This window comes from Salmo trutta, chromosome 33 (assembly GCF_901001165.1).
Source record: "Salmo trutta chromosome 33, fSalTru1.1, whole genome shotgun sequence".
Taxonomy (NCBI): Eukaryota; Metazoa; Chordata; class Actinopteri; order Salmoniformes; family Salmonidae; genus Salmo; species Salmo trutta.
This window is the reverse complement of record NC_042989.1, coordinates 4,081,578-4,102,838: the sequence shown is the minus strand read 5'-3', so window position 1 is coordinate 4,102,838 and position 21,261 is coordinate 4,081,578. Positions and strand designations below refer to the sequence as shown.

Here is a 21,261-nt window from a genome sequence, read left to right as displayed (position 1 = left end):
ACTTCCCATCATTCTGATTACGGTAGTCATTTTGTCACCCTGATTCCTGGGGGCACAACAAAGTATTTGCAGCCACTCGACATCAGTGTAAATCGTGCATTTAAGGTGGCGCTCCGTGTTCAGCGGGAGGCTTGGATGACAAGTGGGGAGAAATCCTTCACTAAAACGGGCCGCATGCGAAGAGCAACTTATGGTCAAGTCTGCCAGTGGGTCCTGACAGCGTGGAGCATTGTCAAAAAATCCACTATCATCAACCGGTTTCGAAAGGCTGGACTGCTGAGTGTTGAAGAGGGCTCAGCGTTGGATTTGCCTCCGGATGAAAGTGACGAGAGCGACTATGATCCAATATCGGATGAAGCAATTCTGAGGCTATTCAACTCTGACACCGAAGGAGATGGTTTCAGTGCACAGGAGGAGGAAGATAGTGACCAATGACTCTCTTGGTAGGCTACTGTTTACTGCTAATTATTATTTTTTTGTTACAAGCCGTGTTTCGTTAAAGCCTATTTATTTTTGTTACAAGCCGTGTTTCGTTAAAGCCTATTTATTTTTGTTACGAGCCGTGTTTCGTTAAAGCCTGTGTAAAGTTCATTTGTTTCAATGTACCGGTAGACACCTGCGGCTTATAGACATGTGCGGCTTATTTATGTTCAACATAATATTTTTTTTTTAATTCAGTGGGTGCGTCTTATATTCAGGTGCGCTTAATAGTCCGGAAATTACGGTATATATATTGTTCAAGTATTGATGCACTGCCAAAGCGGAATGCAACAATAAAGGAAGGATCCGTAATAGTTATAATGAGTGTTGACTTTTCAAAGTGAAAGTGAAATACCCAAAATCGCCATATACTCAGGCATTCACAATCCTCCATTCCTTCTCCTCTAAAGCATATTCTCATTGTGTGTGTGTGCCACCCAGGACACTCTGGATGGCCTGGTTAAAGTGGAGCCCATGTCAGACAGTCTGAAGTCCCAGCTCAATGACCTATGGCGGTTCTCCAGGGACCTGGGCACTCAGTCAGAGAGAGTGTCCTCCCTCATCAAGGAGTACAACAGGTGAGTCAGTCAGCACCAGGATGGAGGATTCTTACTATACTCAAACATTCACGCAAACCATTCACTGATGTCAATGGGAGACTTGCACAGAAAGTTACGTGTGCAGAATGAGATCTCAAGTCAGAATACCGCCCTGTAGGTGCCGTGTAAAAGTAGTTGTATCTGGTCCTCTCTTCTCCCTCCTAGTCTGAGCCTGCAGGCCTCCAGAGAATGCCAGAGCAAAGAGAAGCTTCTGGAGCAGCGGTTTCGTGCCACTTTCCGAGAGTTCCAGCAGTGGCTGGTTAACGCCAAGATCATCACAGCCAAGTGCTTTGACGTGCCTCAGAACCTCGGCGAGGCTTCCTCCAGCCTGCAGAAGATACAGGTACACTAAGGGCCAGTTTCCCTGGACTCAAAATCAAGCCTAGTCCATCAGTTCTCTCTCTCTCTCTCTCTCTCTCTCTCTCTCTCTCTCTCTCTCTCTCTCTCGACCTCTGAATGCTCAGCTATGAAAAGCGAACTGACATTTACTCCTACATGTGCTGACCTGTTGCACCCTCTATAACCACTGATTATTATTTGAACCTGCTGGTCATCTATGAACGTTTGAACATCTTGAAGAACGATCTGGCCTTAATTGCCATGAACTCTTATAATCTCCACCTGGCACAGCCAGAAAGAGGACTGGCCACCCTTCAGGGCCTGGTTCCTCTCTAGGTTTCTTCCTATGTTCCTGCCTTTCTAGGGAGTTTTTTCTAGCCACCATGCTTCTACATCTGCATTGCTTGCTCTTTGGGGTTTTAGGCTGAGTTTCTGTATAAGCACTTTGTGACTTCTGCTGATGTAAAAAGGGCTTTATAAATAGATTTTACGTTTGATTGATGAGTTCTTCAATGGATATTCTCCAGTAAAAGTACTTCTTATCTTTGTTCAGGAAACCTTTTGTCCTTGGAACATATTTGTCCTTGCAAGCACATTTGATTTCGGTGGACATTCTGTTTTAAAGTATGCATCTCATCTCTTGACTTCTGTCTCCACCCCAAAGGAGTTCCTGAGTGACAGGGAACAGGGCCACTCCAAGCTGAATGCTGTGGTGCTAAGTGGTGAGCTGGTGGTCAGTATTGCTGCCAAAGACCGAGTGGACGCTGTCCGGGCCAAGATTAGCAGTGCCAGAGAGGACTGGAAGACTCTGATGTCCAACCTGCACCAGAGGGAGACTGCATTACAGGTAATCAATCTATGTACAGTACAGCGTGTGAATCCTTTCTGATGATAATGTGTAATCTATTCACTTTGTTTAAAAAAATTATCTCACACTCAGTGTACTTTACTGTATCTTGAGAGGAAGCATTTTATCAATTTGTGTGGCGCTGAAACCTCTGGTTTGAATTGTGTATCAGAAGGTGTGTTCGTTTCACTTCTATGTTTCAGAACCTCCAGTCTCAGATGAAGGACTTTGAGGCGAGTGCGGAGCCCCTTCAGGTGTGGCTGCACGGGACAGAGGTTGCTGTACAGGAGAGCAGCACACGACTCCACGACCTCACAGCTAAAAAGCAGGAGTTGCACAAGCTGCAGGTATACGTGGCTCAGCCTGTGTCATTATGTCACTTCATAAACCGCTATCACCATAACTGTTCCCATCATCCCACCATCCACCCAGCCCTGCCAGGCACCAGCCATTACAGAAGCTCACCATTTCAGCTCTGTCACAGTTAATCATAGTCACCGATGGAGTTCCGCATTGCATTGTTAAAGCTTATCATAACTGCTAACTGCTCATCTCTGCCCTGCCATCTACTCTATCTATTTTCAAATGATTCTGCTGTATGTGTGTTCACTGCAGAGTAAAGAATAACTGTTTGCAGAGTTTACAGTTGACAACCCTGTTCAAATGCTTGCATCAAACATCTTTGTCTGCGGTGTTTTCTAACCTTTGGATTTCCATTTCATGACAGTATTTCATGGTCATAACATTGACCAAATCTCCTTCTTCAATGTCTGGTTTCTAAGTGTCTATGTTAACTTAGCTAACTGTCTGTGTGTTGGCTTGCATGCCTCTGTCTCGGTCATAACCTGCTTGTGCCCTTGCAGTCTGTGCTCGAGGAGTTAGCCTCTCAAGAGGTTCAGCTGATCAGGCTCAAAGAGAAGGCCCAGCTACTGTGGGACGGACACGCGGCTGGAAAGGGCTTTGTCCACCGTGTCTCACAGCTCTCTGCACAGTACCTAGCTCTAACCAACCTGACCAAGGTAACTAATGTCTGCCTGCCTGCCAGCCTGTCCACCTGCAAGAGGGCAGGGAGGAGGCACTAGAATGTGTTTGTCTGGAGCTTACCACTCCAGTTAAAATTGCGTAGATAATCAATGAATTTACAATCTTATATCTGTAGAATGAAATACTGTACCATTGTAAACGTAATTATGTTTGATACTAATTCGTTTTGAGGTAATGCTGAATTGCTAACACTTTAATACTGCTAATACTGAATTTAAATTTTTGCTGGCAAAATTACTACTGCTCTTCTTTTCTTCCATACTGGATTGTAGCCCGTTGTTATTTGCATACACAAACCCCAGGTTCGCTTTAAGTTGAATTTGTCATGAGTGTGCACATGAATGAACACACAGAGGCTGACTTGTGTGCTGTGCTGTGTGATCCCACAGGAGAAGGCTTCCCGTATTGACCGGATTGTCACCGAGCACCAGCTGTTCTCCCAGGGGCTGAAGGAGCTGCAGAACTGGGTGGCCGACACCAGCCACATGCTGCAGACCTACTGCACCCCCACAGCAGACAAGAACGTCCTGGACAGCAGGGTGATCAAGCTGGAGGTACAGTACGACCACCTCTGACCTACACCAAGCTACACTAAGATAAACTAAACTAGCTAAACTAAGTAACCTGGCGGCGCCGAGATGGTGAATCAACACCGTGTGTTCCCGGACGCGCTCCTCGACTCCGCTACCAGAGGTACCTGCTCCTGCTGACTCCATACTCGGGTGTGGAATTCTGTAACGTATGCGTAACTGGCTGCAGGGAAGTCAGGCACAGGAGAGCAGAATTGGGTAGCAACCGAAGCCCTTTATTACGGCGAACAAACACACGGCACCAAGAACACTAAACAAATACGGGTAGACATAACCCGGCGCAAACCAGTCTGACGTGCACATACACGTAACAACAAACAATTCCACACACAGACATGGGGGAAAGAGAGGGTAATATACATTCAGTCTGATGAGGGAACGTGAACCAGGTGTGCGGGAAAACAAGACAAAACAAATGGAAAATGAAAGGTGGAGCGCGATGGCTAGAAGACCGGTGACGTTGACCGCCGAACACCGCCCGAACAAGGAGAGGGACCGACTTCGGCGGGAGTCGTGACAGTACCCCACCTTGATGCGCGGCTCCAGCAGCTCGCTGACACCGGCCTCGGGGATGATCCGAGGCGAGGTGTCGAGGCAAGGCGAGGTGCAGGGCGATCCGGATGGAGACGGTGGAACTCCTGCAGCAGTGAAGGGTCCAACACGTCCTCCACCGGAACCCAGCATCTCTCCTCCGGCCCGTACACCTCCCACTCCACGAGGTACTGAAGGCCCCTCGCCCGATGCCTCGAATCCAGTATGGAGCGAATGGAATACGCCGGGCCCCCTCGATGTCCAGAGGGGGCGGAGGAACCTCCCGCACCTCAGACTTCTGGAGCGGGCCAGCCACCACCGGCCTGAGGAGAGACACATGGAACGAGGGGTTAATACGGTAATCGGGGGGAAGCTGTAACCTGTAACTAACCTCGTTCAGTCTCCTCAGGACTTTAAATGGCCCCACAAACCGTGGCCCCAGCTTCCGGCGGGGCAGGCGGAGGGGCAGGTTTCGGGTCGAGAGCCAGACCTGGCCTCACTGCAGTGACGGTCTGCGCTGGAATTCTTGCACAGCACGGCCCGCTGAAGGTGAACATGAGCGGCGTCCCATGTCCCCTCCGCGCGCCTGAACCAGTCGTTCACCGCAGAAGCCTCGATCTGACTCTGATGCCAAGGCGCCAGAACCGGCTGGTACCCCAGTATGCACTGGAAGGGGGAGAGGTTAGTGGAGGAGTGGCAGAGCGAGTTCTGGGCCATCTCTGCCCAGGGCACGAACGCCGCCCACTCCCCCGGCCGGTCCTGGCAATAAGACCTCAGAAACCTACCCACATCCTGGTTAACTCTCTCCACCTGCCTGTTACTCTCGGGGTGAAAACCCGAGGTAAGGATGATCGAGACCCCCAGACGTTCCATGAACGCGCTCCAGACCCTCGAAGTGAACTGGGGACCCCGATCAGACACTATATCCTCAGGCACCCGTAGTGCCGGAAGACGTGTGTAAACAAGGCCTCCGCAGTCTGTAGGGCCATAGGGAGACCGGGCAGAGGAAGGAGACGGCAGGACTTAGAAAAACGATCCACAACGACCAGGATCGTGGTGTTACCCTGTGAGGGAGGAAGTTCGGTAAGGAAATCGACCGACAGGTGCGACCAAGGCCGTTGTGGAACGGGTAAGGGGTGTAGCTTACCTCTGGGCAGGTGCCAAGGAGCCTTACACTGGGCGCACACCGAGCAGGAGGAAACATAAACCCTCACGTCCTTAGCCAAAGTGGGCCACCAGTACTTCCCACTCAGACAGCGCACCGTCCGACCGATGCCTGGATGACCAGAGGAGGGTGACGTGTGGGCCCAATAGATCAGCCGGTCACGGACAGCAGACGGAATGTACAGACGCCCAGCGGGACACTGGAGGGGAGCGGGCTCTGCACGTAACGCCTGCTCAATGTCCGCGTCCAGCTCCCACATTACCGGCGCCACCAGGCAGGAGGCCGGGAGTATGGGGGTGGGATCCATGGGCCGCTCCTCTGTGTCATACAGCCGGGACAGTGCGTCTGCCTTCACGTTCTGAGAACCTGGTCTGTAAGAAAGGGTGAAAACAAAACGTGTGAAAAACATGGCCCACCGTGCCTGACGAGGGTTCAGTCTCCTCGCTGCCCGGATGTACTCCAGATTGCGGTGGTCAGTCCAGATGAGAAAAGGGTGTTTAGTCCCCTCAAGCCAATGTCTCCATGCCTTCAAAGCCTTGACGACAGCCAACAGGTCCCGGTCCCCCTCGTCATAGTTTCGCTCCGCCGGGCTGAGCTTCCTCGAGAAGCAGGCACAGGGGCGGAGTTTCGGTGGCGTATCCGAGCGCTGAGAGAGCATGGCTCCTATCCCAACCTCGGACACGTCCACCTCCACTGTGAACGCCACAGAGGGATCCAGATGGGCCAGCACGGGAGCCGAGGTAAACAGAGACCTCAGGTGACCAAAAGCCCTGTCCGCCTCAGCCGACCACTGCAAACGTACCGGGACCCCTTCAGCAGTGAGGTAATGGGAGCCGCTACCTGACCAAAACCCCGGATAAACCTTCGGTAGTAATTGGCAAACCCTAGAAACCTCTGCACCTCCTTTACCGTGGTGGGAGTCGGCCAATTATGTACGGCTGAAATGCGGTCACTCTCCATCTCCACCCCTGAGGTGGAAATTCGGTACCCTAGGAAGGAGACGGACTGCTGGAAGAACAGGCATTTCTCAGCCTTGACGTACAGGTCATGCTCCAACAGTCGACCAAGCACCCTGCGCACCAGGGACACATGCTCGGCGCATGTAGCGGAGTATATCAAAATGTCATCAATACACACCACTACACCCTGCCCGTGCAGGTCCCTGAAAATCTCGTCTACAAAGGCTTGGAAGACTGATGGAGCATTCATCAACCCGTACGGCATGACGAGGTACTCATAATGCCCTGAGGTAGTACTGAACGCCGTCTTCCACTCGTCTCCCTCCCGGATACGCACCAGGTTGTAAGCGCTCCTGAGATGTAGTTTGGTGAAGACACGCGCCCCGTGCATTGACTCAATCGCTGTGACTATGAGAGGTAGCGGGTAACTGTACTTCACAGTGATCTGGTTTAGACCTCGATAGTCAATACACGGGCGCAGACCTCCCTCCTTCTTCTTCACAAAAAAGAAACTTGAGGAGGCGGGTGAATTAGAGGACAGAATGAACCCCTGACGCAGGGATTCGGCGACATATGTTTCCATAGCTGCCGTCTCCACCTGTGACAGGGGATACACGTGACTCCTGGGAAGTGCGGCGTCTACCAGGAGATTTATCGTACAATCCCCCCGACGATGGGGTGGTAATTGAGTCGCCTTCTTTTTGGAGAAGGCGAGAGCCAAATCGGCATATTCAGGGGGAATGCGCACGGTGGAGACCTGGTCTGGACTTTCCACCATAGTAGCACCAACGGAAACCCCTAAACACCTCCCCGAGCACTCTCGCGACCACCCCGTGAGAGCCCTCCATTGCCATGAAACAGTGGGGTCATGACAGGCTAACCAGGGTAGGCCTAGCACCACGGGAAACGCAGCAGAGTCAATGAGGAAGAGACTGATTCTCTTCTTGTGACCTCCTTGCGTCACCATGTCCAGAGGAGCGGTGGCCTCCCTAATCAACCCTGACCCTAATGGTCGACTGTCTAAGGCGTGAACTGGGAAGGGCATAGCCACTGGAACAACAGGGATCCCTAAACTATGGGTGAATGATCTGTCTATGAAATTCCCAGCCGCGCCTGAATCGACGAGCGCCTTATGCTGGGAATGCGGGGGAAACTCAGGAAAAGTAACATACAAAAACAGGTGTGCAACAGAGGGCTCTGGGTGAGAATGGTGCCGGCTCACCTGGGGTGACGCCAGAGTGCCCTGCCTGCTGCCTCGACCCCCAGAGGAACCAACCCAACACGGACCGTCAGTGTGACCTCTGCGGCCACAGATGGTGCACGTGAAGGAACCTTCTCCGGTTTCCCTGAGGGCAGCACCTCCCAGCTCCATGGGTATCGGAGCGGTGGTGCTGGGGGATGGAACCGACAGATCCCGCTCTGAACGTCCGCGGGTAGCCAGCAGGTTATCCAGCCGAATGGACAGGTCCACCAGCTGGTCAAAGGTGAGGGTGGTGTCCCTGCAGGCCAATTCCCGATGGACGTCCTCGCGCAAACTGCAGCGATAGTGATCGATCAGGGCCCTGTCGTTCCATCCCGCGCCGGCGGCCAGGGTCCGAAAGTCCATTGCGAACTCCTGCGCGCTCCTCGTCCCCTGCCTCAGGTGGAAGAGACGTTCGGGTGAAGTCCTCGAAGTGTTCCAGCGCCGCATCTCCTTCTCTCCACACAGCGTTGGCCCACTCCAGGGCTTTCCCCAAGAGGCACGAGACGAGGGCGGACACCCTCTCACAGCCTGAGGGAGCCGGGAGGACGGTCGCCAGATATAAATCCAGATGCAGAAGGAAACCCTGGCAGCGTGCGGCCGTCCCATCATACTCCCTGGGAAGTGCAGGACGAATCCCACTGGAACTGGGTGTGGAGGGAGTGAGTAGTGGAGACCCCTGTTGTGCTGGTGGGGGAGCTGGAGGGACTCTGTCTCTCCCAGTGGTCCATCGTCTGGAGGACGCGGTCCATGGCGGCGCCGAGATGGTGAATCAACACCGTGTGTTCCCGGACGCGCTCCTCGACTCCGCTACCAGAGGTACCTGCTCCTGCTGACTCCATACTCCGGTGTGGAATTCTGTAACGTATGCGTAACTGGCTGCAGGGAAGTCAGGCGCAGGATAGCAGAATTGGGTAGCAAACGAAGCCCTTTATTACGGTGAACAAACACACGGCACTAAGAACACTAAACAAGTACAGGTAGACATAACCCGGCGCAAACCAGTCTGACGTGCACATACACGTAACAACAAACAATTCCACACACAGACATGGGGGAAAGAGAGAGTAATATACATTCAGTCTGATGAGGGAATGTGAACCAGGTGTGCGGGAAAACAAGACAAAACAAATGGAAAATGAAAGGTGGAGCGGCGATGTCTAGAAGACCGGTGACATCGACCGCCGAACACCGCCCGAACAAGGAGAGGGACCGACTTCGGCGGGAGTCATGACAAAACTAAACGAACTAAACTCAGTAAACTAAACTAAGTAAACTATACTATGCTAAGATAAGCTGAATTAAACAAAGCTAAAATAAGCTAAGCTAGATAAAATAAAATACATTTAACAAAGCTAAACTAAAATAGAATCAGACTTGGATTACAGAGGAGAAGCTGTTTTAAATCTCCAGTATGTAACAGGTAGCTAAGTTAGCATTGCTGCTGCCTTCGTGAGACCTCACTATGTTATACATGGACTGACCCTTAATGTCATTCTCCCAGGCTTTGCTGACAGCACGTCAGGAGAAGGAGATCCAGCTGAAGATGCTGGTCACCAGGGGAGAGTCTGTCCAGAGGAACACCTCAGTAGAGGGAGTACCAGTAGTCCGCAAGCACATCCAGGACCTCAAAGACTCCTGGGATGCCCTGCTTTCTGCCTCCATCCATTGCAAAAGGTTAGCTTTTCTTTCTTGTGTACTGCCTTAGTAGAATACTTACTGGGTTCTGATTACGTCTGATCAAATGTAATGTTTTGTTTTATTTTTAACATTTGGGTAGTGTACAAGTAACTTTAATGACGATTAGCTGATATATTTATGTTTACTACACTGTATTCCCCTCACAGTCAGTTGGAGGGAGCCCTTTCCCAGTGGACTAGCTACCAGGAGGACGTGCTTCAGTTTGTGGGCTGGGTGGAGCATGTTGAGGAGAGCCTGGACCCAACAGACAAACAGTTCTCCGAGATGAGAGACAAAACTGCCAACCTGGGTAAAGCCAAGGTACCCATGGTCGTCTATACTACTCTTTATTATTGACAGTTGATGGGAAATGTGATTTCAAATAATAACAGTAAAAGAGGGACTCATGTCCAGTGCCAGTGCAAATAATAATGGTAAAAAAGACATGTCATGTGCCTCTGGCTTATAAAAACACTTGGATAAAGTGACCTTGGTAATGATTGGTCACAAAGTGCTTCTCAAACATCTTTCGTTTTATCAAGAGGTATTACCTTAACCCTGTGAAATGCCATGGTTTGTTTCAGCTTCAGACAGTGCAAATTATACCGGTGAAAGAAGACATCCTTGTCGGGTGCTTCTGACTTAAAAAGTCTCACAATGCCAGTCTCCTATATGTTTGGTTTTATCAAGAAGTAACCTAACCCTGTATCATGCTGTGGTTTAAGTACAGTAGAAACATACACATTAACCCTGAGCTATGTTATGTTTGTTTTAGCTTCTCTATGAGGAGGTGCTGAGCCACAGCAGTCTGCTGGACACCATCACTATGAAGGGAGCCAACATGGCCGAACATTACGTCACACAGCTGGAGCTCCAGGACCTGCAAGAACGATACAACAACGTCAAGGACAACGCCAAGGTATATAGAGTACATCAGTGAAGCATGCTCCATCTCCTACTCTTGTGTTAGTATTACTTGCCAGACTTATGTTGTTCCTCCTATGCATTAGCATGAACAAAAATAGTAGTAGTTGCATGTCTGTAATGCACGTCATTGTCATTGTGTTGTCAGAGTACGATGGGGAAAGCAGAGGAGCTTGTGCAGGCCCACCAGGAGTACCAGAGAGGCCTGCATGTGTTTGAGGTGTGGCTGGAGCAGGAGCAGGAGAAGCTGGGCTGCTACACACAGCTAGAGGGGGATGTGGAAACCCTGGAGGAGACGCTTCAGAAACTACAGGTCAGAACAAGAACATACTGCTACCTCCAGATACATAGCCAAAGAAAAGTGGCTTTTCCCATTTCTCTCATTCTCCGAGATGAGAGACAAAACTGCCAACCTGGGTAAAGCCAAGTGACCCACGTTCAGCTATACTACTCATTATTATTGACAGTTGATGGGAAATGGGATTTCAAATAATAACAGTTTTTTTATTTAACCTTTATTTTATCAGGGAGTCATACTGAGACCTGAATGACATGAATTACAGAAAATACACACATCGATATAAATACAAAATACATTAATCAGAAATAAGGTCCTCAATCAGCTTTCTGAATTGCCCTAAAGGCACCAAAACATCACATTTAAGAACTTTTTGAAGATTTATTTAAGACCATTATGAAGGAAAATAGGGAATCATGTCCGGTGCAAATAATAATGGTGATAAAAGACATGTCATGTGCACGTGTTATTGATAATTGTATAATTATTATTATCCTCCATATTACACCTATCATGTAGTAACCAAAAAAGTGTAACAGCTTTGCACACTTTTGGGATTCTCTCAAACAGATTAATGAGGAATGCTTTTCCAACAGTCTTGAAGGAGTTTCCACATATGCTGAGCACTTGTTGGTTGCTTTTCTTTCACTCTGCGGTCCAACTCATCCCAAACCATCTCAATTGGGTTGAGGTCAGGTGATTGTGGAGGCCAGGTCATCTGATGCAGCACTCCATCACTCTCCTTCTTGGTCAAATAGCCCTTACACAGCCTGGAGGTGTATTTTGGGTCATTGTCCTGTTTGAAAACAAATGATAGTCCCACTAAGCGCAACCCAGATGGGATGGCGTGGTAGCCATGCTGGTTAAGTGTGCCTTGAATTCTAAATAAATCACAGACAGCTAAGCACCCCCACACCATCACACCTCCTCCTCAATGCTTCACGGTAGGAACCACACATGTGGAGATCATCCGTTCACCTACTCTGCATCTCACAAAGACCCGGCGGCTGGAACCAAAAATCTCAAATTTTGGACAAATTTCCACCGGTCTAATGTCCACTGCTCGTGTTTCTTTGCCCAAGCAAGTCTCTTATTCTAGTTGGTGTCCTTTAGTCATGGTTTCTTTGCAGCAATTCGACCATGAAGGCCTGAATCACGCAGTCTGCTCTGAACAGTTGATATTGATGTGTCTGTTACTTGAACTCTGTGAGGCATTTATTTGGCCTCAATCTGAGATGCAGTTAACTCTAATAAACGTATCCTCTGCAGCAGAGGTAACTCTGGGTCTTCCTTTCCTGTGGCAATCTTCCTGAGAGCCAGTTTCATCATAGCGCTTGATGGTTTTTGCGACTGCACTTGAAGAAACGTTCAAGGTTCTTGAATTTTTCCCGCATTGACTGACCTTCATGTCTTCAAGTAATGATAGACTGTCATTTCTCTTTGCTTATTTGAGCTGTTCTTGCCATAACATAGGCTTGGTCTTTTACCAAATAGGGCTAACTTCTGTATACCACCCCTACCTTGTCACAACACAACTGATTGGCTGAAACGCATTAACCTTTTGACGCGTAAATTCTAAATATTAATAACAGCCCTTACAGTGTGAGTTATTTTTGCACACTGTGCCAGAATTCTATGCTGCTGTTCTAGAATTTGATTGTTGCAATTCGCCGCTATTCTCTACACCCCTCATTGTATCAATACCGCAATGTCTGCTTCATTTGAGGCTTTATAAAACTTTCTTCCTATAGTAGTAGCAGTGAGTTTGTATAGTATTATTGATCATTTTATAATTATTATTATCATCTATATTACACGGATTATTATCTGAAAGAGGCTTTGGTATTAGCCTGTCTGAGGGCCTGCGAGTGTGAGATAGGGCGGGAAACCTGAGGCGCTAAATCCTGTGTATTTGATACAATAGTGGCATACAAAAAGTGAGAGTGGGGTATGAGCATATATTAGATATGCCGACCATGGCTAAGGCCGGGAAAGGCTGACATCCTTTTTCTTCATTTAATTTTTTAAATTTAATTTATCACCACTGGACATGTAGCCTACAGATGCCTGCCTTGTCACCAAGCGAGGAAGATTTCTCAACAAATGCGGTGAGTATTATGGCTTGGCTAGGTTTTAGCCTCGTCTTGGCGGAGGACAATGAGAACAGGGAGGTGGACAAGATCATGTAAGCAACAAAGTGAGGTAGTTTGTGCGTGCGATCAGATTGAATGGTGCATGCGTGTAATCAGCTATATTGTATGCAGAGACCGTGGCATGAGTGAAGTAAGGCTGTAGATATAATGAAATGCATTCCAGCTGACTATCTCATGAAGCTGGTTGAGAGAATGCCAAGAGTGTGCAAAGCTGTCATCAAGGCAAAGGGTGGCTACTTTGAAGAATCTCAAATATAAAATATACTTTTATTTGTTTAACTTTTTTTGGTTACTACATGATTCTGTATGTGTTATTTCATAGTTTTGATGTCTTCACTATTGTTCTACAGTGTAGAAAATAGTAAAAATAAAGAAAAACCCTTTAATGAGTAGGTGTGTCCAAACTTATATATTATGCTCTTTACTTGTCAGTGTTCCAAACGGGACATTATTTGTCTTTTTACCTAAACATGCAAACACCATCAGATAGTATTGATAGCAAGCAGTTCACTGGGTTAGTCAGATTTGATTAAATATAACAGAACAGATGAACTCGAATGACATTCACTTTCACGGGATCGGTTGCCAAAAATAACTAACTGAAAGCCACACTCCCAATAAACCATGAATATGACTGAATTGAGGTATATGTCATTGTTCTTCTAAGGCTATATGCACCATGCCACTGCTTATTTAATTTGTTCATTTAGCAAAAAAGACACCTCATAATCCAGTACCTTTATCACAGTCAACACACCTACAGTATATTTTAGCTTGAATAAGCTTTAAAACTGGCCTAGTCAAAGCCCAGACCTCATTCCAATTGAGAATCTGTGGTATGACTTAAAGATTGCTGTACACCAGCGGAACCCATCCAACTTGAAGGATGGTTTCCCACTGGTCAAAAATCTAGATGGCTAGATGTGCCAAGCTTATAGAGACATACCCTAAGAGACTTGCAGCTGTAATTGCTGCAAAAGTTGACTCTACAAAGTATTGACTTTGGGGGGGTGAGTAGTTATGCACGCTCAAGTTCTGTGTTTTTGTCTTATTTCTTGTTTGTTTCACAATAAAACATATTTTGCATCTTCAAAGTGGTAGGCATGTTGTGTAAATGAAATGATACAAATCCCCCCAAAATCTATTTTAATTCCAGGTTGTAAGGCAACAAAATAGGAAAAATGCCACGGGGGTGAATACTTTCGCAAGCCACTGTAGCCTAACATGCTAGCAAAATGGTATCAGTCCTGCTAATAGATGAGCAAACTAGACTAATGATGATGAACACTCAGCTCAACTTAGCTAACATTTCCCCAGCCGTATTGTAGCCAAAAATCCAAAACAGATTCAGTGAAAACAAAAATCTGACATTGATTGATTTATCAAGACGAGTCACCATGCTTTTCTCAAACCAGCGCGATGGCATCGTCCCAATCAAAACGGTGTGGAAATGATCATCTAGACCACACACGGCTGTTGTTGCTGTACATTTATTATAACAGTTGGAGGACTTTGGACGTTTCAGTGAGCAACAATTTGATACATGCCTTCAATTGCGTTAGCCTTTTATTGCAATATTATATTTTTGTCGTTCAGTGATATTTATTCCCGCAGTAATTCATTATGGATCCATCCAGTTGTGGTTTAGGAAATGTGCATGTGGTGGTGGGCAATGCGAACTGATGGGCGAAATGAAATGACTTGCAAAGCTTAGAACTGCCACGAGGATGGTAACAGCTTAGTAACTGGCGCTGCCTAGCAACTATCATTACAAATCATCAAATCTTACCTCGGACTTAGCTACAACTAGTCTTATTTTTGGTTGGTGCAAAAGGTGTAAACTCTGATCACAAAGTCGGACGTAGCTACGACCAACCTAGCATTCAAGACCAACTGTTTTTTATGCCCAACTGGTCCAACAGGCCCCTGATGTATTGAATATAATGGATCATATTGTCACAGGGGTCGTGAAATGGAGACCAAGACGCAGCGTGGATAGTGCTCATTTTCAATGACGACACTTGACAAAACAAGAAAACGACCAACAGTCCCATCAGGTACAAAGACTAACACGGAAAACAACTACCCACAAACCCCAAAGGAAAACAGGCTGCCTAAGTATGGCTTCCAATCAGAGACAACGAAAGACACCTGCCTCTGATTGGAAACCATACCCGGCCAAACCTGGAAAACAAAACATAGAAATAGAATACTAGAAAAACCCCACCTATAAACAGAAAACCCAAAACCACCCAACACAACCACCTGTCACGCCCTGACCGCTCTAGTATGGCAAATGACCTCGTACAAGGGTCAGGACGTGACACATATTCAAAATTGTTTTCTAAATAGATGTTGTTCAGCATTGGGAAAAATGCCTATCTTTGCCTGTTGGCGCGAGATGTACAGTATAATGGCGTTGGAATGTCCAGTAATATTTCGTAATGGCCAGTTGTAAATAATGACAGCTGTCTCTCTGCATTCATTCCCAGGAGCTACAAGTCCAGTGCACGGAGGGCCAGGCCCTGCTCAACACCCTGCTAGACAGTAGAGACCAGGTTGTGCCATGGGGTGTCCCTCAGATCGAGGACCGGGTCCTGGAGACTGTGCAGCAAGACTGGCGGTTGTACCAGGGGAGGCTGGGAGACACCAGGGGCCAGCTCAACAGTGCCCTGGCCAAGCTCCGCCAGATGGAGCAGAAGTTTCAGCGTCTGGACAGCTGGCTGAAGAGCATGGAGAGCAAAGGTCAACTACGAAGCCATCGGAGGTCAGACCGCGCCACCAAGGACGCTCAGCTGCAACTAATTAAGGTCAGCAGTGGTTCAGAGTAGATTGCTGTGAAACACTAAGTGACATCAATGATGATGTTGATTATTGTTATAGTAGTAGTAACACAGTCTTGTGTGTGCGCGTTATGCAGTAAGGGGTAGCATGTAGCCTTCTCCTCCTCCTCATCCTCCTCCTCCGTATCTTCCTCCTTCACTTCCCCTGTGTTTCAATAAATGATATGCCATATTTATATGTGTCTCTCTGTATACAGGGTTGGCAGGAGGAGGTGCTGGTGTACCAGGAGGAGGTGGAGGGTCTAAGTGTTCTAGCCCAGCAAGTGTTGGACGAGACCCACATCAGCAGCCGGGTCAGCACCAGAGCTACCCAGCTCACCGCCCGCTACCACGCCCTGCTACTGCACCTACTGGTATGGAACACTTAAAGATGCACACACACACACACACACTGACGCATACAACCACATGTAACACAGTAGATTTCATCCCTGTCCTGACCTGGGCACAGACCTGGGACCTTCTGCTCAACAACACTTTGCACTCACAAAGTTCTGAAACCAGAGTGCAAGATCTGACAATTTTGTCTCCCGCTTTTTCCTAAAATGTCTGTGTTGATGACGTAGGAGAGCATCAAGCAGCTGCAGGAGGAGGTGTATTGCATAGAGGAGGCCCAGAGTGTGTTCAGTACCTTCTCTGATTGGCTGAGCTCTGCCAAGAACAACTTCAGCACTGTGGCCATCAGCATCGACGTAGTGGACCGTGTTACCATGGAGAGGAAGAAGAAGAAACTGGAGGTACAGTTATAGTCTCTTCTTACAGCTGCTGCCTTGAGTCTGGCATAAGAGAGACTATGGTCTGAGCTTCAGCTAAATGGAAGCCATGCCTCAAGTGACTGAGTTGGTAAACAACAACTGTTAGCGTAGCAAAAGTAAGCTCTTTTGAACTACTTGTGAGTGCGGACCTAGTGTGTTTTAGCATTGCATTGACACTCCCAAGGCTTTAACTCCCAAGGCGTTGCTTCATCCTCTGAGAAGGTTATGGTCACAGGCATAATGGTTCTGCTTTCTGTCTATGTATATGTGTGTCTGTCCTCTAGGCTCTGCAGGGTGACATGGAGCAGGGTCACAGCTTCCTGAGGACGATGCGTGAGAAGACGGAGCGAGCCATGGCCTTCCTGGAGGAACCAGAGGCAGACCAGCTGAGGGAGGAGGTGGACACCCATCTCTCCCAGCTAGAGGGCCTGATGGTTGGGCTACGCACTGAACACAGCTCCCTGGAGAAATGCATCTCCCTTTCCAAAGACTTCCTGGACAAGTACAAGGCCCAGGCTCAGTGGCTCACAGAGACGAAGGCTCTGCTAGGGATGCCTGTTGAACCCAAAGCTGAGCTCTATCAGAAGAAGGCCCAGTTAGCCAAATACAAGGTATGAACAGATCTATCTACAGTTGAAGTCGGAAGTTTACATACACTTAGGTTAGAGTCATTAAAACTAGTTTTCAACCACTCCACAAATGTATTGTTAACAAACTATAGTTTTGGCAAATCGGTTAGGACATCTACTTTGTGCATGACACAAGTAATTTTTCCAACAATTGTTTACAGACAGATTTTTTCACTTATAATTCACTGTATCACAATTCCAGTGGGTCAGAGGTTTACATACACTAAGTTGACTCTGCCTTTAAACAGCTTGGAAAACCCCCGGAAATTATGTCATGGCTTTAGAAGCTTCTGAAAGGCTAATGGGCAGCATTTGAGTCAATTGGAGGTCTACCTGTGGATGTATTTCAAGGCCGACCTTCAAACTCAGTGCCTCTTCGCTTGACATCATGGGAAAATCAAAAGAAATCAGCCAAAACCTCAGAAAAAATATTGTAGACCTCCACAAGTCTGGTTCATCCTTGGGAGCAATTTCCAGGTACCACGTTCATCTGTACAAACAATAGTATGCAAGTATAAACACCATGGGACCACGCAGCCATCATGCTGCTCAGGAAGGAGACGCGTTCTGTCACCTAGAGATGAATGTACTTTAGTGCGAAAAGTGCAAATCAATCCCGGAACAACAGCAAAGGACCCTGTGAAGATGCTGGAGGAAACAGGTACAAAAGTATCTATATCCACAGTAAAACATGTCCTATATCGACATAACCTGAAAGGCCGCTCAGCAAGGAAGAAGCCACTGCTCCAAAACCGCCATAAAAAAGCCAGACTACGGTTTGCAACTGCACATGGGGAGAAAGATCGTACTTTTTGGAGAAATGTCCTCTGGTCTGATGAAACAAAAATAAAACTGTTTGGCCATAATGACCATCGTTATGTTTGGAGGAAAAAGGGGGGAGGCTTGCAAGCCGAAGAACACCATCCCAACCGTGAAGCACGGGGGTGGCAGCATCAGGTTGTGGGGGTGCTTTGCTGCAGGAGGGACTGGTGCACTTCACAAAATAGATGGCATCATGAGAAGAAAGATTATGTGGATATATTGAAGCAACATCTCAAGACATCAGTCAGGAAGTTAAAGCTTGGTTGCAAATGGGTCTTCCAAATGAACAATGACCCCAAGCAAACTTCCAAAGTTGTGGCAAAATGGCTTAAGGACAACAATGTCAAGGTATTGGAGTGGCCATCACAAAGCCCTGACCTCAATGCTATAGAACATTTGTGGGCAGAACTGAAAAAGCGTGTGTAAGCAAGGAGGCCTACAAACCTGCTTCAGTTACACCAGTTCTGTCAGGAGGAATGGGCCAAAATTCACCCAACTTATTGTGGGAAGCTTGTGGAAGGCTACCCAAAACGTTTGACCCAAGTTCAACAATTTAAAGGCAATGCTACCAAATACTAATTGAGTGTATGTAAACTTCTGACCCACTGGGAATGTGATGAAAGAAATAAAAGCTGAAATAAATAATGTTCTCTACTATTATTCTGACATTTCACATTCTTAAAATAAAGTGGTGATCCTAACTGACCTAAGACAGGGATTTTTTACTAGGATTAAACGTCAGGAATTGTGAAAAACGGAGTTTAAATGTATGTCTAAGGTGTATGTAAACTTCCGACTTCAACTGTATCTATGTGTGCCTTGTAAAAATAGATATATCATCAACAACTGATTCATTATTGACATTCAAAGGATGTTTTTCCTCTTACATAGACGATCCAGCAGACAGTGCAGTCTCACGAGTCAGCGGTGAGGTCTGTGGTTGAGAAAGGAGAGGCTCTGCTGGATTCTGTCCGCGACCCTACCATCAGGGACAACATGAGCAGACTACAGACAGACTACCAGGACCTCTGCACTGCAGCCAGGGTAGGTGTTCTACTACAGTACACATGATTCACTTTTAAATTATTAGAGAGCTTCCTTGGTTTATAGTTGTCTAGTCTCTTTTGACAGACCAGCTAGCTACCTAGAGCATGCAACCAAAATGTGTCATTGTCCTACCTGATTGATGTGGTGGCTGAGACAGCTACTGTAGCTTTGTCTAAGGTAAAAAAGTAATCCTGTACTATTTACAGGGCCAGGTCCAGAGTCTAATGGAGTGGGTGAAGGAGCATGAGGGCTACAGCAGTGAGCTTCAGGAGGTGGAGAAGTGGCTCCTTCAGATGTCCAGTAGGCTGGTCACCTCAGACTCCATGCAGACCTGCAGCATGGAGACGGCAACACAGCAACTGGCTCGGCACAAGGTGAGTAGATTCACAAATTTATGGATTGGAACCGTATGAGAATCCATGAGAATGAAATGATGCAATAACACCTGTTTGCGTGACAATGGAATTATGCTTCTGAAGTTCTAAACCAGCATTCTAAAACGGCAATTTAGAAGTTTTGGGTTTATAATCATAACCCTTGTCTGTCACATTTCTTCTCAGGCAATCATGGAGGAGATAGCTAGCTTCGAGGAGCGCCTGACCAGTCTGAAGGAGAAGGGAGATGACCTGATGTCCAACTGTACTACAGACCAGGTGCAGGCTAAGATCAGCCAGCAGGTCCAGGCTCACCAGCAGGGCACCAGAGACAGTTACTCAGCCATCTGCAGCACTGCACAGCGTGTGAGTACTCTACTCTAAGCTAAGCTACGCTGGTCTGCTCTGTTGTGCTCTACTCTAATCAACTATACGCTACTCTGATCTGCTCTACGCTACACAACTCTACTCACTTACCGGCTCCATCTCTTCACTTGTCTCTGTGTGTCTGTGTCTGCTTCATCAGGTGTACCAAAGTCTTGACAGGGAGCTGCAGAAACATGTCAGTCACCAGGACACTCTGCAGCAGTGCCAGACCTGGCTCTCCACTGTCCATGAGGAGCTCCGGCTGCATTGTCATCCTCCCTCTGGCCTGCAGGAGGCCCTCAAACAGGTTACTGACTAGACTGCTCCCTGCTCTTTTATAGGCAGAGAATGAGAATCAAATGACACAATAATGGTGTTTTCATGGCATTGTTATGCTTTAGAATTCTGGAATTTCGTGGTCAGGTGAAAATAGAAGGCTCTGCTTCAATGGGAAAACTTGGGTAAATAAGGAAAATTAACAAATTAAAATGTTTTATCAAGCTGATTACATTTGTTTGTATATTACCTGTACAGGTGAAGCACTACAGGGCTCTACAGGAGCAAGCTAGTACATACCTGGACCTGGTGTGTTCTGTGTGTGACCTATCTGATGATGCTGTGAGAGTCACTGTTGCTGAGGTCCAGCGGGTCAAACACACGGTGTGTAGGATGGTCTTACCGTACATTCACTTCTGGTCATCATCACTCATCCTTACCATATTGACAACAGGGTTTTCCCCATGAGTTTCAAGTATTTGCCATATGTAATACGTACATCTTACTCTCACTATCTCTCACAATAAAAACAACATTAGTTCAGGGCATGAGAGTTCAGGGAAAATATGTAGGCCTGCAAATAGGCATACAACAACCAGTAAAGACATCATAAAGCTGAAGTACATTAAGTATCACAATAAAACAATCCTATGCTCATACTTTGACTTCATGTTGTTGTGCGCTCTGCTGTATACTTCATGTTGTTGTACACTGTACTGTGTACTGTACAGATCGAGGAGAGGATGTCTAGCTCCCAGGAGCTGTCGGAGGGCTGGAAGGAGATAAAGGAGCAGAAGCAGGAGCTGTCTGGTCTGTTCCAGGACATGGAGCAGCAGCTCCTCAGTCTCTCCAGAAGACCAGCCGAGCTCGAGACCAAGATCGCCCACAACATGCTCACCCAGGCCAAGGTAGAGATCTTATGGTCAAAACGTTGTCACCAATAAACCACATAGGAGCATAGACTGCAATGTGCAGAGTTAAAAAAAAAAAATTAGGGAGCAGGGTCCCACTCCCCAGCTTAGTCTCATAGACTAGATGTAACATAGTAAACGAAAATCAAGGACACTCAAATTAGTATGATATGTTACATTTGGTATGTTTACATAAGACAGAAGGTTACTTAAAGTAAAAACAAAAGGAGGGTGGTTGGTCGGCGTATAACGTGAACGTCTAGCAACCTGTAGGTTGCGTGTTCGAATCTCATCACGGAAAACTTTAGCAGTTGAACTAATTAGCAACTTTGTATCTATTTACTACTTTTGAGATACGTTACAACTGCTTAGCATGTTAGCTAACCTTT

The 21,261-nt window shown here is 47.2% G+C and overlaps 1 protein-coding gene across 8 annotated transcripts in view; it reads left to right on the top strand.

Annotated features, from left to right (window-relative positions):
* The window catches only part of syne1b (spectrin repeat containing, nuclear envelope 1b), a 153,230-nt gene that overhangs the window by 55,680 nt on the left and 76,289 nt on the right, over positions 1-21,261 (top strand). For all 8 annotated transcript variants that reach the window (XM_029729498.1, XM_029729495.1, XM_029729496.1 and 5 more), the window contains 20 exons: positions 922-1,058; positions 1,245-1,422; positions 2,083-2,265; positions 2,469-2,612; positions 3,129-3,284; positions 3,699-3,863; positions 9,299-9,471; positions 9,642-9,795; positions 10,250-10,393; positions 10,547-10,711; positions 15,342-15,659; positions 15,890-16,045; positions 16,259-16,429; positions 16,732-17,058; positions 18,790-18,942; positions 19,152-19,319; positions 19,506-19,685; positions 19,846-19,992; positions 20,220-20,345; positions 20,693-20,869. In XM_029729498.1, the coding sequence (XP_029585358.1) occupies positions 922-1,058; positions 1,245-1,422; positions 2,083-2,265; positions 2,469-2,612; positions 3,129-3,284; positions 3,699-3,863; positions 9,299-9,471; positions 9,642-9,795; positions 10,250-10,393; positions 10,547-10,711; positions 15,342-15,659; positions 15,890-16,045; positions 16,259-16,429; positions 16,732-17,058; positions 18,790-18,942; positions 19,152-19,319; positions 19,506-19,685; positions 19,846-19,992; positions 20,220-20,345; positions 20,693-20,869 (3,522 nt within the window). The remainder of the gene's footprint in view (positions 1-921; positions 1,059-1,244; positions 1,423-2,082; positions 2,266-2,468; positions 2,613-3,128; positions 3,285-3,698; positions 3,864-9,298; positions 9,472-9,641; positions 9,796-10,249; positions 10,394-10,546; positions 10,712-15,341; positions 15,660-15,889; positions 16,046-16,258; positions 16,430-16,731; positions 17,059-18,789; positions 18,943-19,151; positions 19,320-19,505; positions 19,686-19,845; positions 19,993-20,219; positions 20,346-20,692; positions 20,870-21,261) is intronic.